Genomic DNA, 23,583 nt, shown 5'->3' with positions numbered 1-23,583 from the left:
GGTATTACTGTCTGGGTATAATATAAACCAGGTTATAACTAAATCTAGGGGGAGTAGGGGTATTACTCTCTGGGTATAATATAAACGAGGTTATAACTAAATCTAGGGGGAGTAGGGGTATAACTCTCTTGGTATAATATAAACCAGGTTATAACTAAATCTAGGGGGAGTAGGGGTGTTACTCTCTGGGTATAATATAAACCATGTTATAACTAAATCTAGGGGGAGTAGGGGTATTACTGTCTGGGTATAATATAAACCAGGTTATAACTAAATCTAGGGGGAGTAGGGGTGTTACTCTCTGGGTATAATATAAACCAGGTTATAACTAAATCTAGGGGGAGTAGGGGTATAACTCTCTGGGTATAATATAAACCAGGTTATAACTAAATCTAGGGGGAGTAGGGGATTCTGATACAGTTTTTGATATGCATAAGGTTCTGTATACTGTATAGTTCTATTTTCAGCATATATAATGATAAAAATGAATAACTGAATGTATGTTTTTTTATTTTGCTGAGATTTGTTTATATTATATAGGTAGTACACATATGTTAGAGCTACCGTATATTATGTTAACAATAAATAACTTAACGTATATTTTCTATTTTGATGATTTTTGTTGATATTATATAGGATGTTAGAGCTACTGTATATCAAATACGATTAGTGCCTCTATAAGTTTTGTATTTTATTTCATGGTTAACGGAAGGTCCAAATCTGTGTAGTACCCGTTCAATGGTTTATTGTGATTTAGATTCAGGGTCTCGGCCAAATCCCATAAGCGGATAAGGAGAGGCTAAACAACATGAAATAAATCGCCTACAGCAAGCGGTGTTTGTAATTAAGGTCAACATGTACACCGGCCATTACTCACATATATAATTACACATACGATCTACACAATGTACCCTGAGATGTACTAAGAGATGTATTATACCATAAGATATCATGTAGAGATGTATTAAACCCTGATATATCACATAGAGATATATTATACCCTGAGATATCATGTAGAGATATATTATACCCTGAGATATCATGTAGAGATGTATTACACCCTGAGATATCATGTAGAGATGTATTACACCCTGAGATATCACATAGAGATATATTATACCCTGAGATATCATGTAGAGATATATTATACCCTGAGATATCATGTAGAGATATATTATACCCTGAGATATCATGTAGAGATGTATTATACCCTGAGATATCATGTACTATATAAGAGATAAGAGATGTATTGTATAATAATATTTAGTTTTTCATAATGTACAGGTACCATCAGATGTAACATACACATGTACTCTCAGGTAAAATGTATATCTATATAGAATGTACTCTCAGATAGGTTATACCTCGATGAGCAGTGTGTCATAAAGTATGCTAGATTTTCTTTTTCTTTCTTTTTTATCTACATTTTCAATGGACATAACGAGACATCAATACATATCGACAGTCCTTACCTACTGACGTTTAACCACCTACGATGATCTCGACTTTGACAGAACATATGCCTCGAGCAAATTGTTTAATTTTGTATGCTTCGTTTATAAATCTGCCATATTCAGTCCATCAAAGTTGAATTGAGGTCAGCGTGTTAGTGCTGCCACGTGAGCCGTAGGCGTTAACATCTTATGTTTATCAATAGAAAGGTACGGAAATGTCATCACCGTCCATCATGTCACATACTTTAGGTAAAATAATAAAGGTCACCAAATGATCACAACAAATAGTTCACAAAACAAGCACCTGTTGTATTAATAAAGGCAAAACTTACTCCAGAGGAGGTACAAAGATAAAGCATTTATAGAATTAATTTAATCACTGACAGTTGTAACTCAGCTAGACTCTGTTGATATTATCACAATAATATTTTAAAATCCCAGGTAAGCTCAGCCTGTGGCAATAGTAACTCACAAAACACGTCTTAAAACGTACATGTATCTTACAAACAATATGCAAGCAATCTGTTTCTAATCAAGCTAAACTTATACCTGCATGTCAAATACCTTATTACATTACAGTATACTGCTGCGAAGAAATTACTGGTCTGCAGCTTGGAAGTTTATTCATGCGACGTTCAAGTTGCTCTAGGTCATTGTGGATTCAAACTTAATCTCCATTGGTTTGTTACGGGTCAGCTGTCACGAATCTCTGAAAATAATTTATGTGACCTTGAATGGTTGTCACTGTCATTAATTTGCACTGATAGTCCTGAATCCGAGCATGCTAACATGGCCTATTGTATGTACCGCCTATTCTGTTGATGTCCCTCTCGATATCCGTCCTCATGTGACCTTGCTGTTGGTGTCTCTCTCGACATCCGTCCTCATGTGACCTTAACTGTTGGTGTTTCTCTGGACATCCGTCCTCATGTGACCTTAGTGTTGGTGTCTCTCTTGACGTCCGTCCTCATATGACCCTGACTGTTGGTGTCTCTCTGGACATCCGTCCTCATATGACCTTAGCTGTTGTTCCCTCTCGACATCCGTCCTCATATGACCTTAGCTGTTGGTGTCTCTATGGACATCCGTCCTCATATGACCTTAACTGTTGGTGTCTCTCTGGACATCCGTCCTCATATGACCTTAGCTGTTGGTGTCTCTCTCGACATCCGAGTCCTCACATGACCTTACTTGTTGGTGTCTCTCTCGACATCCGTCCTCATATGACCTTAACTGTTGGTGTCTCTCTGGACATCCGTCCTCATATGACCTTAGCTGTTGGTGTCTCTCTCGACATCCGTCCTCATATGACCTTAACTGTTGGTGTCTCTCTCGACATCCGTCCTCATGTGACCTTAACTGTTGGTGTCTCTCTCGACATCCGTCCTCATATGACCTTAGCTGTTGGTGTCTCTCTCGACATCCGTCCTCATATGACCTTAGCTGTTGGTGTCTCTCTGGATATCCGTCCTCATATGACCTTAGCTGTTGGTGTCTCTCTGGATATCCGTCCTCATATGACCTTTGTGTTGGTGCCTCTATGGACATCCGTCCTCATATGAACTTAGCTGTTGGTGTCTCTCTCGACATCCGTCCTCATGTGACCTTAGTGTTGGTGTCTCTCTCGACATCCGTCCTCATATGATCTTAGCTGTTGGTGTCTCTCTGGACATCCGTCCTCATATGACCTTAGCTGTTGGTATCTCTCTCGACATCCGTCCTCATATGACTTTAGCTGTTGGTGTCTCTATGGACATCCGTCCTCATATGACCTTAGTGTTGGTGTCTCTATGGACATTCGTCCTCATATGACCTTAGCTGTTGGTGTCTCTCTGGACATCCGTCCTCATGTGACCTTAACTATTGGTGTCTCTCTCGACATCCGTCTTCATATGACCTTAGTGTTGGTGTCTCTATGGACATCCGTCCTCATATGACCTTAGTTGTTGGTGTCTCTCTGGACATCCGTCCTCATATGACCTTAGCTGTTGGTGTCTCTCTCGACATCCGTCCTCATATGACATTAGCTGTTGGTGTCTCTCTGGACATCCGTCCTCATGTGACCTTAACTGTTGGTGTCTCTCTGGACATCCGTCCTCATATGACATTAGCTGTTGGTGTCTCTCTCGACATCCGTCCTCATGTGACCTTAGCTGTTGGTGCCTCTCCTGTGTATATCTTGTAAATAATGGCGATATATTTCATATGATTTCTGACTCTATGAAAATTGACCAAGTTTGGTCTCTCCTGCTCAAACGGCATTATTATAGTTATATATAGGTATATATTGGAGAAGAGAGACATGTTCCTCGTATGCTCTCCCTGTCTTATTAGGGTTAAGAAAATGAAATATTGTGATTTCCATGCCTTTATCAACGTGTTGAACATAATCAATTTAAAGTCCATACTCGTATTTTTTCTGTTATTTTCCCTGAATGGAATAGATGACGCGACCATTATCGTGTTTTAGTGCGACAATGAGTAACGGCAGATGACACGGACGGTGGGCTATCTAAAGTGTTTCGAATTAATGTCCTTGAGCTTCCGAGTCCTAACTTACATGTACAAAACAAAGCCAAGAACAATATCATTATAATTCGGGTTCGTTGACATGCGTTACGAAGAGGTAGGAATGCATAAACTTATTATGAAATAAGATCTCGAGCAAATGAAACGCTCAGTTCTAGATACTGAAAAAAAAATCTTAAATATTATTCAAATGTGAAGATTACCCTTTGTCATCTAAACAATATGTTACACCAGTATGCGGGTTGGTTATATGTTCAGCGGTAAGCATGCCCGAGTTACTTCCCTTTATAGATTGCGAAAATAAATCGTCACTATATAAGTCGAGTAACCCCGGCCCCTTGCACACAGTCATTAGCAGTAGGCTTTCTGTTCCAATAGACATAGTAAAGGCTGCAACTACACAATCCATGACGTCGCCGATTTTTCTCTTGCATAGGCAAAATTTATTTTTTTCTGAAATTATTGGCATTTGATCAACGATATGTTTGGGGTCACCTACCCGACCACGTGGGTTTTCTCCGGGTACTCTTCTTTGAATCCACTATATGACTCCTTCCATGCTTCCATGCTGTCCAGGAAAAGAAGTTTATATAAGCTGATATTACTTGTTTGGTTATTATTGTAAAATGAAATAGAAAATTTATCAGTGTCAATGATGTTTGTGTTTCTGATATGTCGAGGTTTTCACAGATTAAATGATGTTTGTGTTTCTGATATGTCGAGGTTTTCAAAGTTTAGCTGATGTTGGAGTCTGTGATATGTCGAGGTTTATCAGTGACAGTGTTGTGAGAGGCTGATATGTCGAGGTTTATCAGTGACAGTGTTGTGAGAGACTGATATGTCGAGGTTTATCAGTGACAGTGTTGTGAGAGGCTGATATGTCGAGGTTTATCAGTGACAGTGATGTGAAAGGCTGATATGTCGAGGTTTATCAGTGACAGTGATGTGAAAGGCTGATATGTCGAGGTTTATCAGTGACAGTGATGTGAGAGGCTGATATGTCGAGGTTTATCAGCGTTAGAGATGCAAGTCTCCGAGATGTCGATGTTTTTGTACGAGCGGGACCCGGTCATTGATCAGTGATATGATACTAAGATCTTGCGGCGAAGGACGTCACGCTCGAGGTAGTCAAACATAAACAGGTTAGCCTGGGTATGTTATTGGGAGTATTGTACTATTTCAAATGAAACCACACTCAATACCGGTAAGTCTAACAATAGTTGTATCTACCTGTATTCAGCCTTTTTCTTGCTACGCGTAATTGGGGTGTTCTCTGAACTCCAACATTTTTTTGAACAATAGATAGGTGTTGTTTCAGGAAACAATGGGGATGCCATTATATACTGTTTCATATAAGATGTCCTTTTTTACCTGTACAGTAAAAATTAATATATGTGGATAGTCTACCTATACTCATTAGGGGGTAATGGTACGTGTAGTAAAGTGTATGTAGCGCAGTTCGCAGTATTTCATGCACGTGTGTGCTCATTAGGTCTATCATGACAATTGTACTCCCTACATAATGCCAGCATAAATATTCAATATCAAATATAATAACGGAATCATAAAAGAGTATATAATTATCATATTGATGCCAACTAATTGATATCAATAAATGACTGGTGTTGATCAGTAAATTTGAAAAATGTTGATAAGCCGACAAACGTTTGGTCTGAATAGCAACGCACGTGCACAGGTAACCGAGTACATGTATGTACACGGGTTAGCCACACGCTTATATGTACAGTTATCTTACACGCCTTTGTGTGTGTTATGTAAAATTAAAGAATGCTGAGAGCATATCTAAAATGTATTTTTTTTCTAAAGGTGCTTCAGTAAACTTGTGCCGAGAAAGATTTGAGAAATAACCAAACGGTTTGTATTGAATGATGGACTCATTCACTAATGTTTTGATGTGATATGTGATATGTGATAGTTACAGAAACATTAAAATCATATATCAATATAAAACTTATTTGAATTCGATGAAATGACCTATTTTATAATTGGTATATAGCTTATCTAAAATATTGTTATGTGAAACATGTACAATAATATTATTGTATTAGTGTTTATCTATGTCGTGCCAGGGTTGTTTTTGTTCAAATGATCAAAATAGAGTTGTATTAATGTATTAACGGCAGAAATGTAGCTAAACTCTCTATCTTTCATTCACGTCTGTTCCCGTCTTAAGTTTTTTCCGACGTATTGCGACAGACTGATTTTACTTTTGAGTGGAATAAATGGCAAAATTTGGTAGAACTTGACCTTTCTTAACCTATAATTAGACTAGGTATACTTGTCGTAATATAAATAATTTTGATCTTATATAGACCTTTATCTCATACATTGTGGTAATATGAAATTATGTGTTTACAGTGGTTTAAATGATCATGTTTTTAGTGTTTAAGTCTGACCCTTCCCTTTCCCTCTCTCTTGCTTTCTCTTTCTAAATGTGAACTTTCTTCTTTTTCTATTTCCTTACATTTCTTGTTCTATCTTTCTTTTCTCTCACTGTGCTTGTGTTCTAACGAGCTTAAAACATACTCAACAATCATAAAATTTAGATTTGGAATTTTGACTGATTATTTTCAAGTATTTTTAAGAATAAGCCTACCATGTGCATATATTGTAACTATACAGAGAATAATATATATGAAATGGCGATTTCTAAATAGTAATTAAAAATTAGTGTAAGAATGATTGGGATTGGATATCTTTTATTGATATTCATTGATTATCTTGTATCAAAAAGTATAATTTGGAAAAAAACAATAGAATATTAAGCGTGTGTGGGAAAAGAAAGAAAAAAAAAGATGTGTATTTTATACATGTAAAAATTTTGAAAAATTAAAAATTAAAAAAAAATTAAAAATAGAGTTGTATTGATAATGTCCATCGGGTAATTTACCAGATACACTCGAAATACTTCGGACAACCCGTCCACGTGTTCATACGCCACATTCTACGGTGTGTAAAGAAGCTGTTGAGTTGCCGCTTTTCCCCGCTTCAAAATTGAAACCCTTAGCCCTACTTTTGGCACGTGATGACATAGGTACCGGACACACGTATAGGACCAGGGGAATATTTTGCTGTTAAAACTGTCTTTCCGAACATTTTATCGATCACGACTTGGTAATTTGATTCATCATTGATTGATCGATCTGTTTCTTGGAAGTTGGACCTTTTCATTGTCCCATTTAGAAGATTTTATCTTTGTAAATTTTCGGACAAAGGACGCGTCGGTGACAAAATGGCGTCAGGTAACAAAGACTCTTCACCTGTAAAGGTAAACAGTGACTCACCACCTATCACCTGATTGATTGATTGATGGGGCTTAACGTCCTTGTTCCGGTTATAACCGAACGTAGGACACCTACCTATCACCCGTGAACAGGCCAAAATATATGCACAACAATGTATCAGGTCAGGGTAGTAAAAAAACTGATTTCGACTCATCTCCTGATTTATCATGTGAACAAGAAACCAAAAGGCCGGCTCATACTAGCTCTCGTCAACGATTACAGACTTTTAATTTTTCTGATCCAGATGTGCTCCAAGATATTGTAGATGCATTGACAGAACCAGTGAGCAAACTTGTATCTTCAATTATAGCCAAAACTCTATCGTCTAGATTGAAACCCCATGTTGAGGAGGTAGTGACTGAAGTGTTATCAAATGACCCCAAGCTTGAATCTATGACCAGGAAATGCTCCGAAAACCATGTAGAGGATCCGAAATCCAAAATATCCCACCAGGAAAGGGGAAATTAAACTTTTGAATGAAAAGCTTAACCGCTTCCAACAAGAAAATCATGATACTCTTGATTAACATGAACAACATTCCAGACGTACGTGTTTGAAATCTGTTAATGTGCCCGTCCCCTCGGGTCAAGATCCAAAAAAACTTCAAACCTCTTGAAGCCATCAGTAAAGTTTGCAGTACCCATCTCAGGCGCGTAGCTAGGCCTGTTTGGAAGTGTACGCTGCGCGCAGCGCGAGGAGGGGGTGGGCACGGGAGGGGGATACTTCCCCCTCCCGCTAGGGTGTCTGGGGGTATCCCACAGGAAAAATTTGATTTATAGAAGGCCTTAGGAGTAATCTCCAGTATTCTGGTGGCAGTTTCATTAGTCCAACTAAACAAGACATACGTCTATTTTGTGAGTGATAATCGGTTTTTATTCAACTTTCAATTTCCATGAGATATTGTGTCAATTCATTCATTAATTTTCATTCATTCATTGAAATATGAAACCCAGTCGCCGGGCTTTGGTTTCAGCAAACCTGGACACCACCAAGTCAAGGTCTACATCAAAATCTCGATATGCATGCAACAATGCAAGCGACGACATCCGGTCACATCGCATGGTAGACATCAGATAGGTTTTTACCCTGCGCATGATGCTGAACGACATAAGTATATAATTGCTGAATCGGAATGCCTGGCAGGGATTTCAACAATCCGGAAGAAATAAAAACAAACAAAACAAAAACAAAACAAAAAAATAAATAAATAAACGGGATACACGCTTGACCCGGGGCTACGCGCCTGCATCTAAATATCACCATAGACCCGAAACCAATATCTAGATGTCATCTCCTTGGGTCATCAATGACGGGAAAGCATCCATTATAGTTCGGTTCATCAGATACACCGACCGCGAACATGCGTACGTAAATATGGCACGATGATTGTGGAATCCCTAACAAAGAGACGCCAGGCAATAGTGAACGAACTTAACCGACTTCGTCACCTTCAGAAAACAGACTCGAAATCTTTTTGGACACGCGACGGTCGTATATTCGCGAAATGTACAGCAGACGGACCTAAAACAGTAATAAACTCGAAGCGTTCAATCGCTAGTATTGTACCGGATTACGTTCCAAGTGACGGAAATTAATTTGAAATGGTAAAAAAACTGCCTTGTGACTAGTAAATTATATATAAATATTTCAATTTTCTTTGAACTTTATTTAATAAAGTGTACACGCACACGTATATGGTAATGCATGTAGTTAAAACGCAGTCTGAAAATAAATATGTAGATCTGTGTGAGTATAGTTAGAAATATACTTATTGTACACGTGTATATAAGTTGTAAAGAACTTTCGATTTATTAACTATTTTTTCATTGCAATACAAATATTGAAACGAGATCCATTGTACATGTACTATATTTGAACTGATACATTGTTAAATTATGTATATACATTGTATACATGGTTAGACATTAATAAGGCTTCCTACACACGTGTAAAATTTGTAAATAAGAATCAGTGTACATGTATGTTTACATCACGTGCATGGTATATGCGTGCGCACGCCAAACAAGTTTATTTAGGTCAGCATACATGTGTTATTTTGATATATACAACTTATGGTCTCGTAAAAATTATATAGAGTAAATGAAAATGTTTAATTTATTTCCTTTCTGAAAAAATAGACACATGATTATACATTTGTAATGAGACACGCTTAAAAATGTATATGGCTCCCTACACATCTACACTTGTGTAAAGTTTGTAAATAAGAAAATGTTTACATCAAGTGTGGATATGCGCGCGCATGCCAAACACGTTAGGCCAGTATACACGTGTTATTGCTATGGTCTGGACCAAATTGCCTTAAAAACCAGTTTGATTGCGTGTATATTTATATATACAAATATATATATGTATAATGTAGTTACAATTAAAAACTTGTAGTGTAGTTATGGGTTTATATTAAAAGTAAACATACCTGTAACTGTGACGTCTTGCAGTCACCACGAGTGGGCCGACCTACCATGTATGTTTTACTCTGCCTGTACTAGGCAAAGTCGTTCTAAACTGCGCATGCACGGTCTTTTCATTAGAATAACAAACCTAGTTCAGGTAGTTGGAAAAAGAAGAAAAAAACTAATATTATAGGCCTACTAAAGTTAGTGAAACCCTTTCTTTTCACAAAATTTCATCTAAATGCAACAAAAAACGAAAACCTATTTTATTATTGTTGTTATTTCTTTCAACTTGTCGTTACTCCCATGAGAGTTGTTTCCCTTGAAAGTACCTGTCGGAGGTAATTAGTGCTGTAGTGCTCGACTTTTCCCGTAACCCTAATATAGTTACGGAAAGAGCCGAATGTATTCCAAAGCATTTCCAGAATATTTCTACTTTCGTTTTGGTTTTTGATATCTTACCGGAAGTTATAAACATCCAAGTACAGGTGTGTCGTGTTGTCGTGTGATCCTGAGGACAAGAGTAAGTTTATACCTTTTGTCGGTTTTTAAACTGTGCCACTTTATTAGTCGTCAGTAATGCAGTTTATTATGTAAATTTTTTTTTTTCTCTACAATAATTAGTATAAAATTGGAATGTGTTTGAATATATAAAGTGATACATGAATCACGTGTAAAGTAATATTTTAATGAATCTTTGAACTTTATTGTCAATATTCTTATATATTGAAAATTCACTTGTCTGGTCTTGGCTGACACAGACGATAGCATGACTGGAAACGAATATACAAGAAAGAACAGTGTGTTAAAGGAGAAAGTTTTTCGCACGGGATGTGATGGACATTTTGTACAAGCAGGAAGTTATCAACAGTGGATAGATTTCATGTTTTTGTTCTGTGTTGGCCAAGAGCACTCACGTGACATAATTGTAATAAGTTTAATGAAATATTGATCATATATTCACAATTTATATTTTATATACTGTATGTAACCTTCCTTATATGGATAAAGTGTTTTTCCAAAATAAATATACAAAATGTATATGTATCATCATTTCAACACTTTTAAAGAAACTTATCTGTAAATTAAAAAAAAATACTTTGATGAAATTCTCATAAACATATATATGTAATTGAAACTCTCAGAATATTATAATACTTCCTCCACCGGATTGAAATATAATTACAAAACTTAATTCCCTGTTCCTAAACATTTTGTAAATGTATACATCAAATAAGATCATGGAATATATTTTTTTCCATGTGATTCTGTTTGAATTCAAATTTCAAATTTTGTGTATATGTGTTTTTGTTTTCGATGTACATATCATGTTCAAGATCTTCTGCTGCTCACATGCATATTTCCTTTTATACATTCCGAATTGCCACAATTTTATCTTTCAAGTCTATATCTTTGAAAATGGGTAATGACTATATGTCTCATATAGTGGCAATCAGTACGTTTTATTCCAAAGCCTATGGTAGATTTATATTGAAATATTCATACCTTTTTTTCTCCTACTATACATTTTTCTTGTTTTTTTTTTCACAAAAAATTTAAAACAAAATTTGACCAAGTTTGCAAGCTTATTGAATACGATTTTGCTTTCACATCTAAACAATATAGATTTCATGTTAATCTTGCTATTGCTTTTACTACAACATATGGACATTGAATCAAATCCTGGTCCTGGACCAGGTGAACTCTCAATTTTTCATTTAAACATCAGAAGTATACGGAATAAAATCGATTATATAGAAAATTTTGCAGGAGAGTATTGATATAATTTGCCTAACCGAAACACACCTTGATGCTTCTTTACCGACGAGTGTATTGATTATTGATGGTTTTCTCCCCTTTTAGACTTGATAGAAATTTTGCAGGGGGTGGTATAATGGTACATGTATATATTAATGATACACTTAAAGTCACTAGATTAACTGATTTAGAAATTCCTGGGCTTGAAGTTATGTGGTTTGAAGTGCTTCTTCCTGAAGGTAAGAAACTCGTTATAGGAACTGCTTATCTGTCTAATTATCATGCCTAATCATTTTTGTAATATACTTCGTATCTCTTTAAACTATGCTAAAGACCTTACTGATAATGTTATATTGTTAGGAGATCTGAATGTAGATTTGTTAACAATTTCTCAAAATCATGTCTTTGCAGATATTATTGATACTTTTAATTTGATTAATGTAATATCGGAACCTACCCGAGTAGGTGCTACAAGATCAAGTTCCTATTTTATTGTAGTATCAGATTCCCTTGTATAAACTCTTCTGTTATTGAAACTGATAAAGATTTTACTGATCATGAAGCTTGTGTTGCTTATATTGAAGTTCCTTTTAAAATTAAACCTGTTTATAGAAGACGAGTATGGCTATATAAATGAGGTACTTTTGAATTATTTAATGATCTTATCAGGGAATATGATTGGAATACTCTTTTTTCAAATTGCAATTCAGTTGATTCTGCAAGTGTACAATTTACCAAAGTTTTCCTTGATTTTGCTAATATATGCATACCAAATAAAGATGTTACTATTAGACCCAAAGATAAGCAATGGATGAATTCTGATTTGAAAAAAAAAATATGAGAATACGTGATAGGTTGAGAAAAATTGTGATTAATTCCAAGCTTCCAAGGGACATAACACATTTTAAAAAACAGAGGAATAAGGTAAATAACATGAAAAAAAATTGCAAAATCATCATTTTATGACAATGTAGGTGATCTAATTGATTATTATTATTCAGGTGATCCTAAAAATTATTGGAAATTAATAAAGAGACTTATAGGTAATTCAGGGTCAGAATCTATTCCTACTCTTTTAGACCCAACCTCTGGTCATTTATCGGTCGATGATAAAGACAAGTCAAATTTACTAAATGAATATTTTTGTAGTATTACTAATATTGATGATGATAATACTGAAGTGCCTATTTTAGAACTGAAAACTAACAGCTTTTTAAATTCTTTATTAGTTACTTCTAATGAAATTTGTGATGTTTTAAAAAAATTAAAGCTTGGTAAAGCTTCAGGTGAAGATGGTATAAGTCATCATATACTTAAATACACTGCTGATACAGTTTGTAAACCACTTGAACTTCTTTTGAATTTTTCTTTATCTACTTGTATCTTTCCAAATATATGGAAAATAGCTAAAGTTATGCCTCTTTTTTAAAAAGGAGATAGGCATTCTATAACAAACTATCGTCCCATATCTCTTCTTTCTACTGTTGGGAAAGTGTTAGAAAGGGTAATTTTTAAACACTTGCACAATAATTTTTTTTTAAATGCATTATTTTACCAGTTTCAAGCAGGATTTATGCCTGGTCATTCAACTGTATACCAACTAATTGAAATTTACCATAACATTTGTCTAAATCTAGAAGAAAAGAAACATACTTGTATGATATTCTGTGACATTTCTAAAGCCTTTGACAGAGTCTGGCACAAAGGCCTTCTAATAAAGTTAAAATCATATGGTATTTCGGGTAACCTCTTGTCCTGGATAGAAAACTACTTAAGTAACAGACAACAAAAAGTATATATTAACAGTACTTCTTCTGATGTTGGTATGATAGGGACCGGAGTTCCTTTTCTTCTTTCGCTAAGTTCCAACGAATCATTTCCTTTCCTAAGGAGATACTCGAGTTTGCCGATTTCAGTCCCTTTTACGTTTTTTTTAGCAGAAGCTGTCTGTGTTTTGGCAGGCTCACGCATTCGACGTTCCGCCATTTTGTATAGACTGATAACCCGCCCGTTGCATTATGAGACGTTTTCGCAATGAAACTTGGTCAGTCGGACCCAGTGATTATTTTTGGGAATTTCCCGTATACTGTCATAAATAAACATTTTCCTCCAGTTTTTGATTCGCGATTATTTGTTAGATACAATGTATGTATTAAGTCTGAAAACTGTAAAGTACGGAAGAGCATTAGGGCCATGAAGCAAAAAAAATAAATTCATTTTTTCGTGTTAATAACTCGAAATTTCTACTTACTAACTCGAAATTTCGATTTACTAAGTCGAAATTTCGACTTATATATACTAACTCGAAAAAATGAATTTATTTTTTTTTGCTTCATGGCCCTAATGCTCTTCCGTACTTTACAGTTTACTTTACAGTAAGTCGAAATTTCGAGTTATTGTCTCGAAATTTCGAGTTACTAAGTCGAAATTTCGAGTTATTATCTCGAAATTTCGAGTTAGTAAGTCGAAATTTCGAGTTATTAACACGAAAAAATGAATTTTTTTTTGCTTCATGGCCCTAATGCTCTTCCGTAGTAAAGAGCTCGAAATGTAAACATTTCTTTTGGTGTATGACAATTGTGGCTTTAAAGTGCTATTAACAGCCAGGGTCATTTAATGACGTGTCTGGTTTTGGCTATCATATGGACAGATATTGTGGTCTCATTTTGTACCTGAACCAGCTCTATTTTTACCGTAATATTCGCCGGTCCACTACAGCTGACCCATTAAACGGAAAAGTAGACAAACTGGTCTACAGTATCTGCATAAACTAACAAGCCCCAGGGGGCTGAACGAAAGGTGTATTTGATTTACATTTCATTCAACGTATATTGATTTCAGATCCCAGCACGAACTAAACTAGACGGGTTGTTGAATAAGTCTAAAGCTGGAGCATTCGTAAACCACGTCTTAAAATCACAAAGCCAACCACAGCTATATTAATGTGAGAAGTCACCGGACTGTTTTTTGACCGCGCACTTACCGGACATAACGCAGAAATATACGTCAGCACCTCCGAGGCGAAAAGAAATCAACACGAAGATTAAAAGAGGTAGGCAATTACTTCTGTTTTTATTTCCTTGTAAAATGAAAGTATGATGTGTGTCTTGTGAATAACGTTTCACAGTAGAATTATTCTCTCAAATCTTATACATGGTCATTGTTTGCCGAGTCGACAATGCCATTATAGTTTAAACGTATATATGACGTCGGAAATACAATGCAGTTATAGATATGTATTAGCAATGAAATAAACCCAAACTGTATTTTACATTGGCTCTGTCCTGATAATCTTCGAATTATAATCGGTTGATACCAATAGTCAAACTCATATATAGTTACAATGTATAAATTTCGGTATGAACTTCTGTGCGATATGAACCCTAGTACTATATGAACCTCAGTACGATATGAACCTCAGTACGATATGAACCCAAGTACTATATGAAATACAGTACTATATGAACCTCAGTATGATATGAACCTCAGTATGATATGAACCTCAGTATGATATGAAATACAGTACTATATGAACCTCAGTATGATATGAAATACAGTACTATATGAACCCCAGTACGATATGAACCTCAGTACGATATATGAACCTCAGTATGATATGAACCTCAGTACTATATGAACCTCAGTATGATATGAAATACAGTACGATATGAACCTCAGTACTATATGAACCTCAGTACGATATGAACCTCAGTACGATATGAACCTCAGTACGATATGAACCTCAGTATGATATGAAATACAGTACTATATGAAATACAGTACTATATGAACCTCAGTACGATATGAACCTCAGTACTATATGAACCTCAGTACGATATGAACCTCAGTACGATATGAACCTCAGTACGATATGAACCCCAGTACGATATGAACCCAAGTACTATATGAAATACAGTACTATATGAACCTCAGTACGATATGAACCTCAGTACGATATGAACCTCAGTACGATATGAACCTCAGTACTATATGAACCTCAGTACTATATGAACCTCAGTACGATATGAACCTCAGTACTATATGAACCTCAGTACTTTATGAACCTCACTACGATATGAAATACAGTACTATATGATCCTCAGTACTATATGAACCTCAGTGCGATATGAACCTCACTACGATATGAACCTCAGTACGATATGAAATACAGTTCTACATGTATATGAACCTCAGTACAATATGAACCTCAGTACACCATAAACCTCAATACTAGCGAGAACTATTTATTGGGTATCATTTGTACCTAGAAATTAACAGTTTATCGTTATTTTAATCCTGTTGTGGACGTTCGTTTTAATCCACACTTCTATTGCCAAGTTCGACCGACTTTCTCTAAGTCAGTCACTATGGTGTCAATCACAGTAGTGAAGAACAAAAGTACTAACAAAGTTTACCAGTTAAAACCATACACTTTGTGGAAAACCTTATCAATGAAAGAGAACCCTCGTAGTCGCCTCGTCAAAATGTTGACATGCCTCTGCAGGACATCTACAGAAATCTCCACCTTTTGTATCTCGTGAATAGTTTTAACTGTTCCGGTGTATATCCATTGGAGAACCAGCTATTTGCCTGAACTTTAACATCTGTAGTGTTGATAGGCGATTTGTATACTCGACAAAATGATTGACTGCACCTAAAACACGGTAGACTACGTCACAAACGTTACGAAGAGAATAACAAAATGGCGGATGCATCCCTCGCTTCTCGGTAAGTCTGTCTTACATGTTACTCTTATCCCGCGACTTCCCATTTATCGTTACGGTCGAAAGTCCAAGATTTAAATACCATACACGTAAACTTGTAAATTTGACGGTGTTTTTTCATGTCAAACGCGTAAAAGTGTAGCAATAGTCCACACAAGTTATTTCAGGAGTATTTTAACGTCAAATCAATATACAAGTTGGTGATAAGTTGATAACGTATACAATGTATTATAAGCAATCATACAATGATAAAGTGTGTATGCTTTCACATCAAATAATAATAGTAGAACTTATTGTAAGATAATGCGAATGTCAATCAAAGAAAGGTAACATACAGGTATCCCTTGTTGGTTAATGCTATATCTAAAAGTATACGAGGATAATAGTAAATGTGAATTTCTTAACAGATATTTTCCGTCTGTTACAGATCTTGATTCTTGCCTTATTTAGACATGAGAGCAGACTCTAGCATTGGTGAGATACACACCACTCCCCAGGAACTTGTAGATATCATTTAAATCTTAGAAGTAAACAAAGCTTCAGGCATAGACAGAATAAACAATGAAATGTTAAAACTTTCGGTAAATCAGATTTTGGTTTTATATGTAACTAGTCTTTTAATGTATGGTTAGTTCCCGCTTTTTGAAAACTTCCTCTTGTAGTATACTTTACAAGAAAGGTAACTCTGAAACCTGCAGACCAATTACGCTGTTGAGCTGTACAGGATTGTTTAACGTAATGCATATAAGAATGTAAATACGTACTTTGTTGACAAAACTTGTATAAAATGCAGTATGGACTTTGGTTTTCTTCTGCTCAACTATCAGAGGTTTACCACAAAATTTTTAATGCGCTTGAAAACAAAGAACACTTGCGATTATGTTTTGTGATTTTATCAAAAGCTTTCGGTCATGTTTGGTACAGGGGACTAATTTTTGATTAGGAAAAATACGGAATTATTGAAATGGATACAAAACTGCCTCTATGAAAGAAAACAATCAGTTGTTATGAAAAAGAGTACGTCTTCTGAAATTGTTCTCAAAGTTGGTGTTCCTCAGGGTTTCGTGTACATTACTGATATTTCAGATACTTTCCCATCAGTTACTCCGCTATTCGCTGGTGATACTGTGTTAACACATTCAGTAAGAGAATTGGTAATATTTTTAATAATTTTAAGTCAAGTGATCAATTTTGATTAAGAACGGTTAACACTTTGGTGAATGACTTTTGATCCACATAAAACTTAATCAATATTAATCTCATTTCTGACCATATCAACTGAAACTTAGATAAATCTTAATAGAAAAAATCTAGAGAAATTATTCTCGGTGTACGTTCGGCCCCTTCTAGAATATGTTTGTGAGGTTTGGGATAATTGCAACGAAGAAGACATATACTTTATTGAAAACTTACAATATGAAGCAGCCAGAATCATTGCAGTTGTCCATTTTTACAGGTAAAATTCGACTATATCAGGAATTTATCTGCAATCTATAAAAGAACGTAGAAAGATAAGAAAACTCATTTTTTATAACATGCAATCATGTAATTCACCGAACTATCTTTTGTCTCTTCTTCCTCCGAAAGTGTCTGATCTGTCTGTTTATAATCTCTGTACCTGAGTTTACATCAATATCTAATCAGAATCTACTCCAGTATGTAAGCAAAATATATAGGCTATGCATTACGTTGCTTGCAAACTTCTGTCATTATTAACGACAATAAATGTCAGAAAAAGGAAATGAAAATACTTTTAACGTTGTATCTACACAATGTATATATTCTTAGTGAGTTTTCTCCCTTTATACATACACCCTCGAGTGTTTTACCTGGATATCACGGTGAACTAAGGTCCATCATAGACAAATCTATACCGTTACTATTGGATCCTTACCATAAACACATCAATAAACCTAATGTAGGACAATAACGTCACGATCCAATCGGGAAAGAAGACTTCCCTAACAGGTCAAAGGGGTGGTCCTCCTTAAGACGCTAAAGCATATATAGGCCGGAAATAAAGCTAGATCATGTTGTATTGGGTATATCTTCGTAAACTTGTACACGTCGACCAATTCCCAAACAGCGCTCTGTGCTACCATTAATCATATCTAAACATGATATTTTAGAATAAACATTATGATTTATGATATGGAATTTATAGAGCTTTATAGAATTTTAAGTTCGTCATTGTGTCGGTATTCTCTGTTTTCCTGCACTCTTTTTCCTTGTGGTCTAAATATATTGAGCTGTATCACAGGCAAGGCTAGCACTACCAGCGTCGTGAGAGATACATAATATATATCTGTATTAGAAGACAATTGCAACATTTTGTATTGACTTCTGTAAGGTTTGGTTTGGTTTATTTATGTTTAGCGTCCTATTAACAGCCAGGGTCATTTAAGGACGTGCCAGGTTTTGGAGGTGGAGGAAAGCCGGAGTATCCGGAGAAAAACCACCGGCCTACGGTCAGTACCAGGCAACTGCCCCACGTGGGTTTTCGGGACACCTTAACCACTCGGCCACCGCGACCCCTCTTCTTTAAAGAATCCACAAATCAATTGCAATATGCTGTGTAGACGATGCAAAATGGCAGATAGGGGTATAGAAAAAAAAATCGTTTTAAAACTTAAACTGAACCCTATATGATCTTACTAATGTAATCACTGCTGTACGAAATTGTCCCGTCTGGAAACTTGATTACTAAAACGATTGTACTGCTTATAAATGAATATATATTCACAATACCATTAAACTTCCATAGCATTCTAAAAGCACACATATAAATCAGACAACTACTAGACATATATATAATCAAAATATTTGTGGTTATTTAAATCCCGAGAATAGATTCTAATCCGTACAGAAAACAGACTTGGTCAGTAAGACGTGTTTTAGCCGTCTAGGATATCACGTACATTGTATATGCTTTGTAATTTGAAACATGTTATATTTGCTTTCAGTACATGCTTATTTCTGGGCCTTGAAGCCGTTAGGTACACATGAGTTCAGTACAAACGTGCTATATATATAATACTTCATAGACACAGTTGGAGAGTGATCTCACATAACAGACAGCTACCTCGTAAACGTATGCACAATGCATGAAAGTTCAATTCACAAATTACAACCAAATCCATGTACCTACTAATACTGACATGCTACGACTTGGTACTTGGTTGTACAATTATATTTAGTTAATATACCACTTGTTTAAGTTTGATACAACATAATGACAAACCCACACGCACCGCACACGTACGCTCTCTCACACACAGCCGAAGACATCAATATATTTAAGATTTTTATTAAACACTCAGACACATAAAATATGTGTTACATGAGGAAGCGAACAGATAGGGATTGAACGGTGTTTTATTGCGTTTACGGTGGTATGAACGCAATGGGATACAGACATTGTCTACCATATTGAATATGTCTGTATCTCATTGCATTCATACCACCGTAAACACAATAAAAAACACCGTTCAATGCCTAATATCGCACGAAGAAAATACAAGTCGTGATGTGTTGCGAGTTGGTAGCTACGTCAGGCGTGGTTGCTAAGATAATATAGTTCAAGTGAATCTACGTAAAGACACCAGTATTGTTTACAAAATGAAAAGAAACAACTCAATATTTTTGTTTGATACATTTTACGTTTTCAACAAGACTCACTTGCCATTAGCACTTTGTACAGAGATCATCGGGTAACAGGAGAAAACGCTAAAATTGCGTTGACCAGTCCTTTGAAAATGGCGCCGTCTAGTTGACGTTCCGGTAACGTCACAAAGAGACGACGTCATGATTATGTTACCGATTCCCGCGCTTATTAATCCGCTGAGCCTTTTTTCACTGCTTTACGCTAATTTTAACGCAGTCAGAGTTTACTAAGCTGAAGAAGGGAGTGATGTAAACATATACATTTGATAGAATGAACAGTTGATTTTAGAGCTCTCCAGAAATGAAATACATCTACATATCATTGATTCAGCGAATTTTTATCTTTCAACATATGCACATGTACACACATCCATGTACACACGTGCGCATACAAACTATACATACTAATGCATATAATTAGATACTTTAAACACGCGCCTACACACGCATACATTCAGTATATACATTTGTATAATGATTATGTATATAGTTCGTCTAATATAAATCTCCAGAGTGTTTATAAATGGATATCACTCTCTTATTTAAATCCGATCAGATAAACATTAACATCAAGTTCGATTACATAAGAGGAGACATTTTGGTTAGAAAAATAGATAAACCTGTCAAAACGTGTTGGATGCATAGGGACAAAAAACCTTTTAACTTGTTAATATTTGGGTTTGTATAATAAAAGCGAGGAATAAATTTGTTTCGCAAGGTAGATATAGAAGTATTATTGCAAACAAAAGGTAATTAACTTCATTCCCCAATATTTCCCGCACATAAGTTCCATAAACGATTCTCTCGAGAAATAATGTAACATCTAGTCTACCTGGTTCTATTGGAAATTTCAAATTCGAAGTACGGGGTTTTGTTATAAGTGCTCTGACATGTTCTGACATGTTCTGACACATTTTACAAATATTTTTGAATAGAGTAGAACTGCCCACGAGGTGAGTTAGCAATGTCACAAAACCATCTTTGTATAAACTGGTCAATCTGTCGTTATTTGAAAACATATTTATTAAATCTATCAGGCATTTGTATTTTGTTATCAAATATAAAGGAAAATCCAGTTTCGTAAAAATACTTTGTAAATATCTAACCCGTTTGAACGAAAAAGCAGCGTCATTTTGCAAATGTAACGCTAACTGGAGTAAAATACTACTTAGTTTATTTCCGTTGCTTATCAGTCTATTCCAAAAGCCTGCCATTCTAATTAACGTTTATTTCTAATGGTAAGCGACCTAGCTCGCCATAGATAATACAATTGGGGTAGTAGACCTGACTTTCAGAATTCTTTTACAGAACTTAAGATGAACCTGTTCAGTCATTTTCAAATTTTCTAATCCCCATATGTCCGATCTATATAATAGAATCGGTTCTACTAACGAATCGGAAAGTTTTAATTGTATATCTATTGGAAGTGAAAGTTTTTTCTGTGCCTGATCAATCAATCTACACCTCGCGTTGACAAAGTCGCCATTGTAATTAAACGTTTTTCCTAAGTAAGTAAAATTTTCTACAATTTTTAGAGTTTCATTGTGCATTACGAATACATGATTATGTTCACTTTTTATTACAAAATACCATGACTTTGTTTTATTTACATTGATTAAAGCTAGTATTTACCAGGGTTACAACCTAATACAAAGAAGTGCGTACCGAAAATTTAAATGTAGAATGGATTATTTAACTCTTTGATATTTTTTACTCTAAGTTACTGAATGAGTTTGAATACTCTAGGTATTTTAGTACACATAAAAAGGACACTTTAAAATGGAACAATAGTCATCCTCAATGTCTCACATGAAGTACAAACCATACTTTCTCTGAGTGTATTGTTATACCTTCCACTGTTAATTTTAGCTGATGTGATGACAATCTTAATTTTGATATACTTTTCTTGTACCTATGGTTAAAGGTTTTCCTTTAAAAAAATGCAAACCTATCATTGTATACTAAATGTTTATAAAGATAACCTTTTGCGGTGTTTCGAATATTGCACTGCAATTTCGAACCTAGTTTGCGTCGAATTTATTCTAAACCAGTTTGTTTATCATTTTTCTATTACGACCAATATTCCATAAGTAGGTCTACCCTAGCCCTGATCTACCTTAATAAATACAAGTTTTCTAAAAGTATATCATATGACAACTTTCTATTATTTTGTAGATCGTGGTGTAGGTAGACCAATGGTACGGAGTGCTCTGGACTATAGTAATGCTTACTGATACCATAACACGTCCAGCCAACTAAACGATAGGAAAGTCATAGCAACCGATTCCGGGAGACCACTTATCCTCAAGGCGGAAACGACCGTCTCCTGCCAGAAAAAATGACACACGGTGACGAAGACAACACCCAAATCCAGGTATGAATATGAATTAATTTACACCATATAGTCTCAACAACTCTTTGTTTGGTAACTGGATACAAAACACTTTTGCAAATAGTTTTACTAATCCATGAAATGCTGCTTCTGATAATATAGCTAGTTGGATACGATACATAATTAAATTAAAGTACGCTACATTTGTATTTACAGTCATGTCATATTGTGGTGTTTTCCCAACAGTCCATCCCCCCCCCCCCCCCCCCCCCCAAACCCCCCTGCCCCCCCTCTCGGTCGAGGGGCGGGACCCAGTATCGGAGAGCGGAGTAGATGCTATTACCCTTCTTTTGCCAATTTGGGAGGCAAACTATCATACATGAAATATTGGTCAAATATTGGTCAAATATTGAAATTAAGGTAAGTCATGATCTGGGACTATATCCTCGTCTTCATATAATCTTCGCTAATCTAAGGGCGTAAAACTACTAACCGGCGATTGGGTGGTCGGGTGGCACAGTGGTAACACACTTGCCTGTCACCTGGGTGGCAGGGGCTCGATTTCCCTATCGGACGTGAAAAGGTATGGGGTCACCTGCCCGACCACATGGGTTTTTCTCCGGGTACTCCTGTTTCCTCTCACAGTAAGACCCCTCGCGCGCTTCCGTCCGGGCCACCACGAGTGATTTATATAAGTTGATACAACTTGTTTCGCAATTGTTTATGCTTTCCATTGATGGTTTCTGTGTAGTTCCAGATATTTTAGATAGTGTCTTTAAATCAAGATCAGAGGTGAGCACAGTAACACCCGAACAGAATATACACTTCAGGTAATATGCATATTGCCCAACCGGAATGAAGTCGTTTACCGCCACAATATCATCGCCGAACCTAAAGATACTTCACAGAAGTCATTACGACTTAAATCGATGTCGACCAGTAATTCCAGTGATACTGTCATTTATGATTAATATCTCGATATGAATTTTACCTTTTTTTTTCACAAGCATTTTTATTGGCTTAAAGATATACATGTACGTAATCAGCCCACAACAGAAAAAAATGTCGTCACCATTTGGTGATGCAGCGACGTAATCATTTTTAAGAGAGAGTCCATCAATAATTAAACTTTCCCGCGTTTCGCTAGTATACGTGAAATACGTCACGTGATACAGGTGAGATCAGGTAGTGTAGTAGAGACTAATATCATTATCTAGCTGCCAGTCGTACAGACAACACCTAAAATTGGCTTCCTTTTTTTGTTTGGAATTAGTAAGGATAACTAATTTGCAATGCACTTATTTTCATTTGCTTTTTAACTCATTAATAATTTACATCCATGTCTTCCAGAGTATATATATATATATATACATTACAAATGTACATTACAAATGTACTCCATTATCC

At 35.8% G+C, this 23,583-nt stretch overlaps 1 protein-coding gene across 2 annotated transcripts in view; it reads left to right on the top strand.

The window, feature by feature from the left end:
- Positions 1 to 14,165: 14,165 nt before the first annotated feature.
- The window catches only part of LOC117330379 (carbohydrate sulfotransferase 11-like), a 28,679-nt gene continuing 19,261 nt past the window's right edge, over positions 14,166 to 23,583 (top strand). The window contains exons 1-2 of one of the 2 annotated variants that reach the window (XM_033888621.1): positions 14,166 to 14,509; positions 22,020 to 22,218. In XM_033888621.1, the coding sequence (XP_033744512.1) occupies positions 22,183 to 22,218 (36 nt within the window). In that variant the 5' untranslated portion in view covers positions 14,166 to 14,509; positions 22,020 to 22,182. Of the gene's footprint in view, positions 14,510 to 22,019; positions 22,219 to 22,481; positions 22,597 to 23,583 lie in introns of those variants that run through there. The other variant, XM_033888619.1, reaches the window with a different exon arrangement.

Source organism: Pecten maximus, chromosome 7 (assembly GCF_902652985.1).
Source record: "Pecten maximus chromosome 7, xPecMax1.1, whole genome shotgun sequence".
Lineage (NCBI taxonomy): Eukaryota > Metazoa > Mollusca > Bivalvia > Pectinida > Pectinidae > Pecten > Pecten maximus.
Note: the sequence above shows the minus strand (reverse complement) of the source record. Positions and strands in the feature narration are given on the sequence as shown.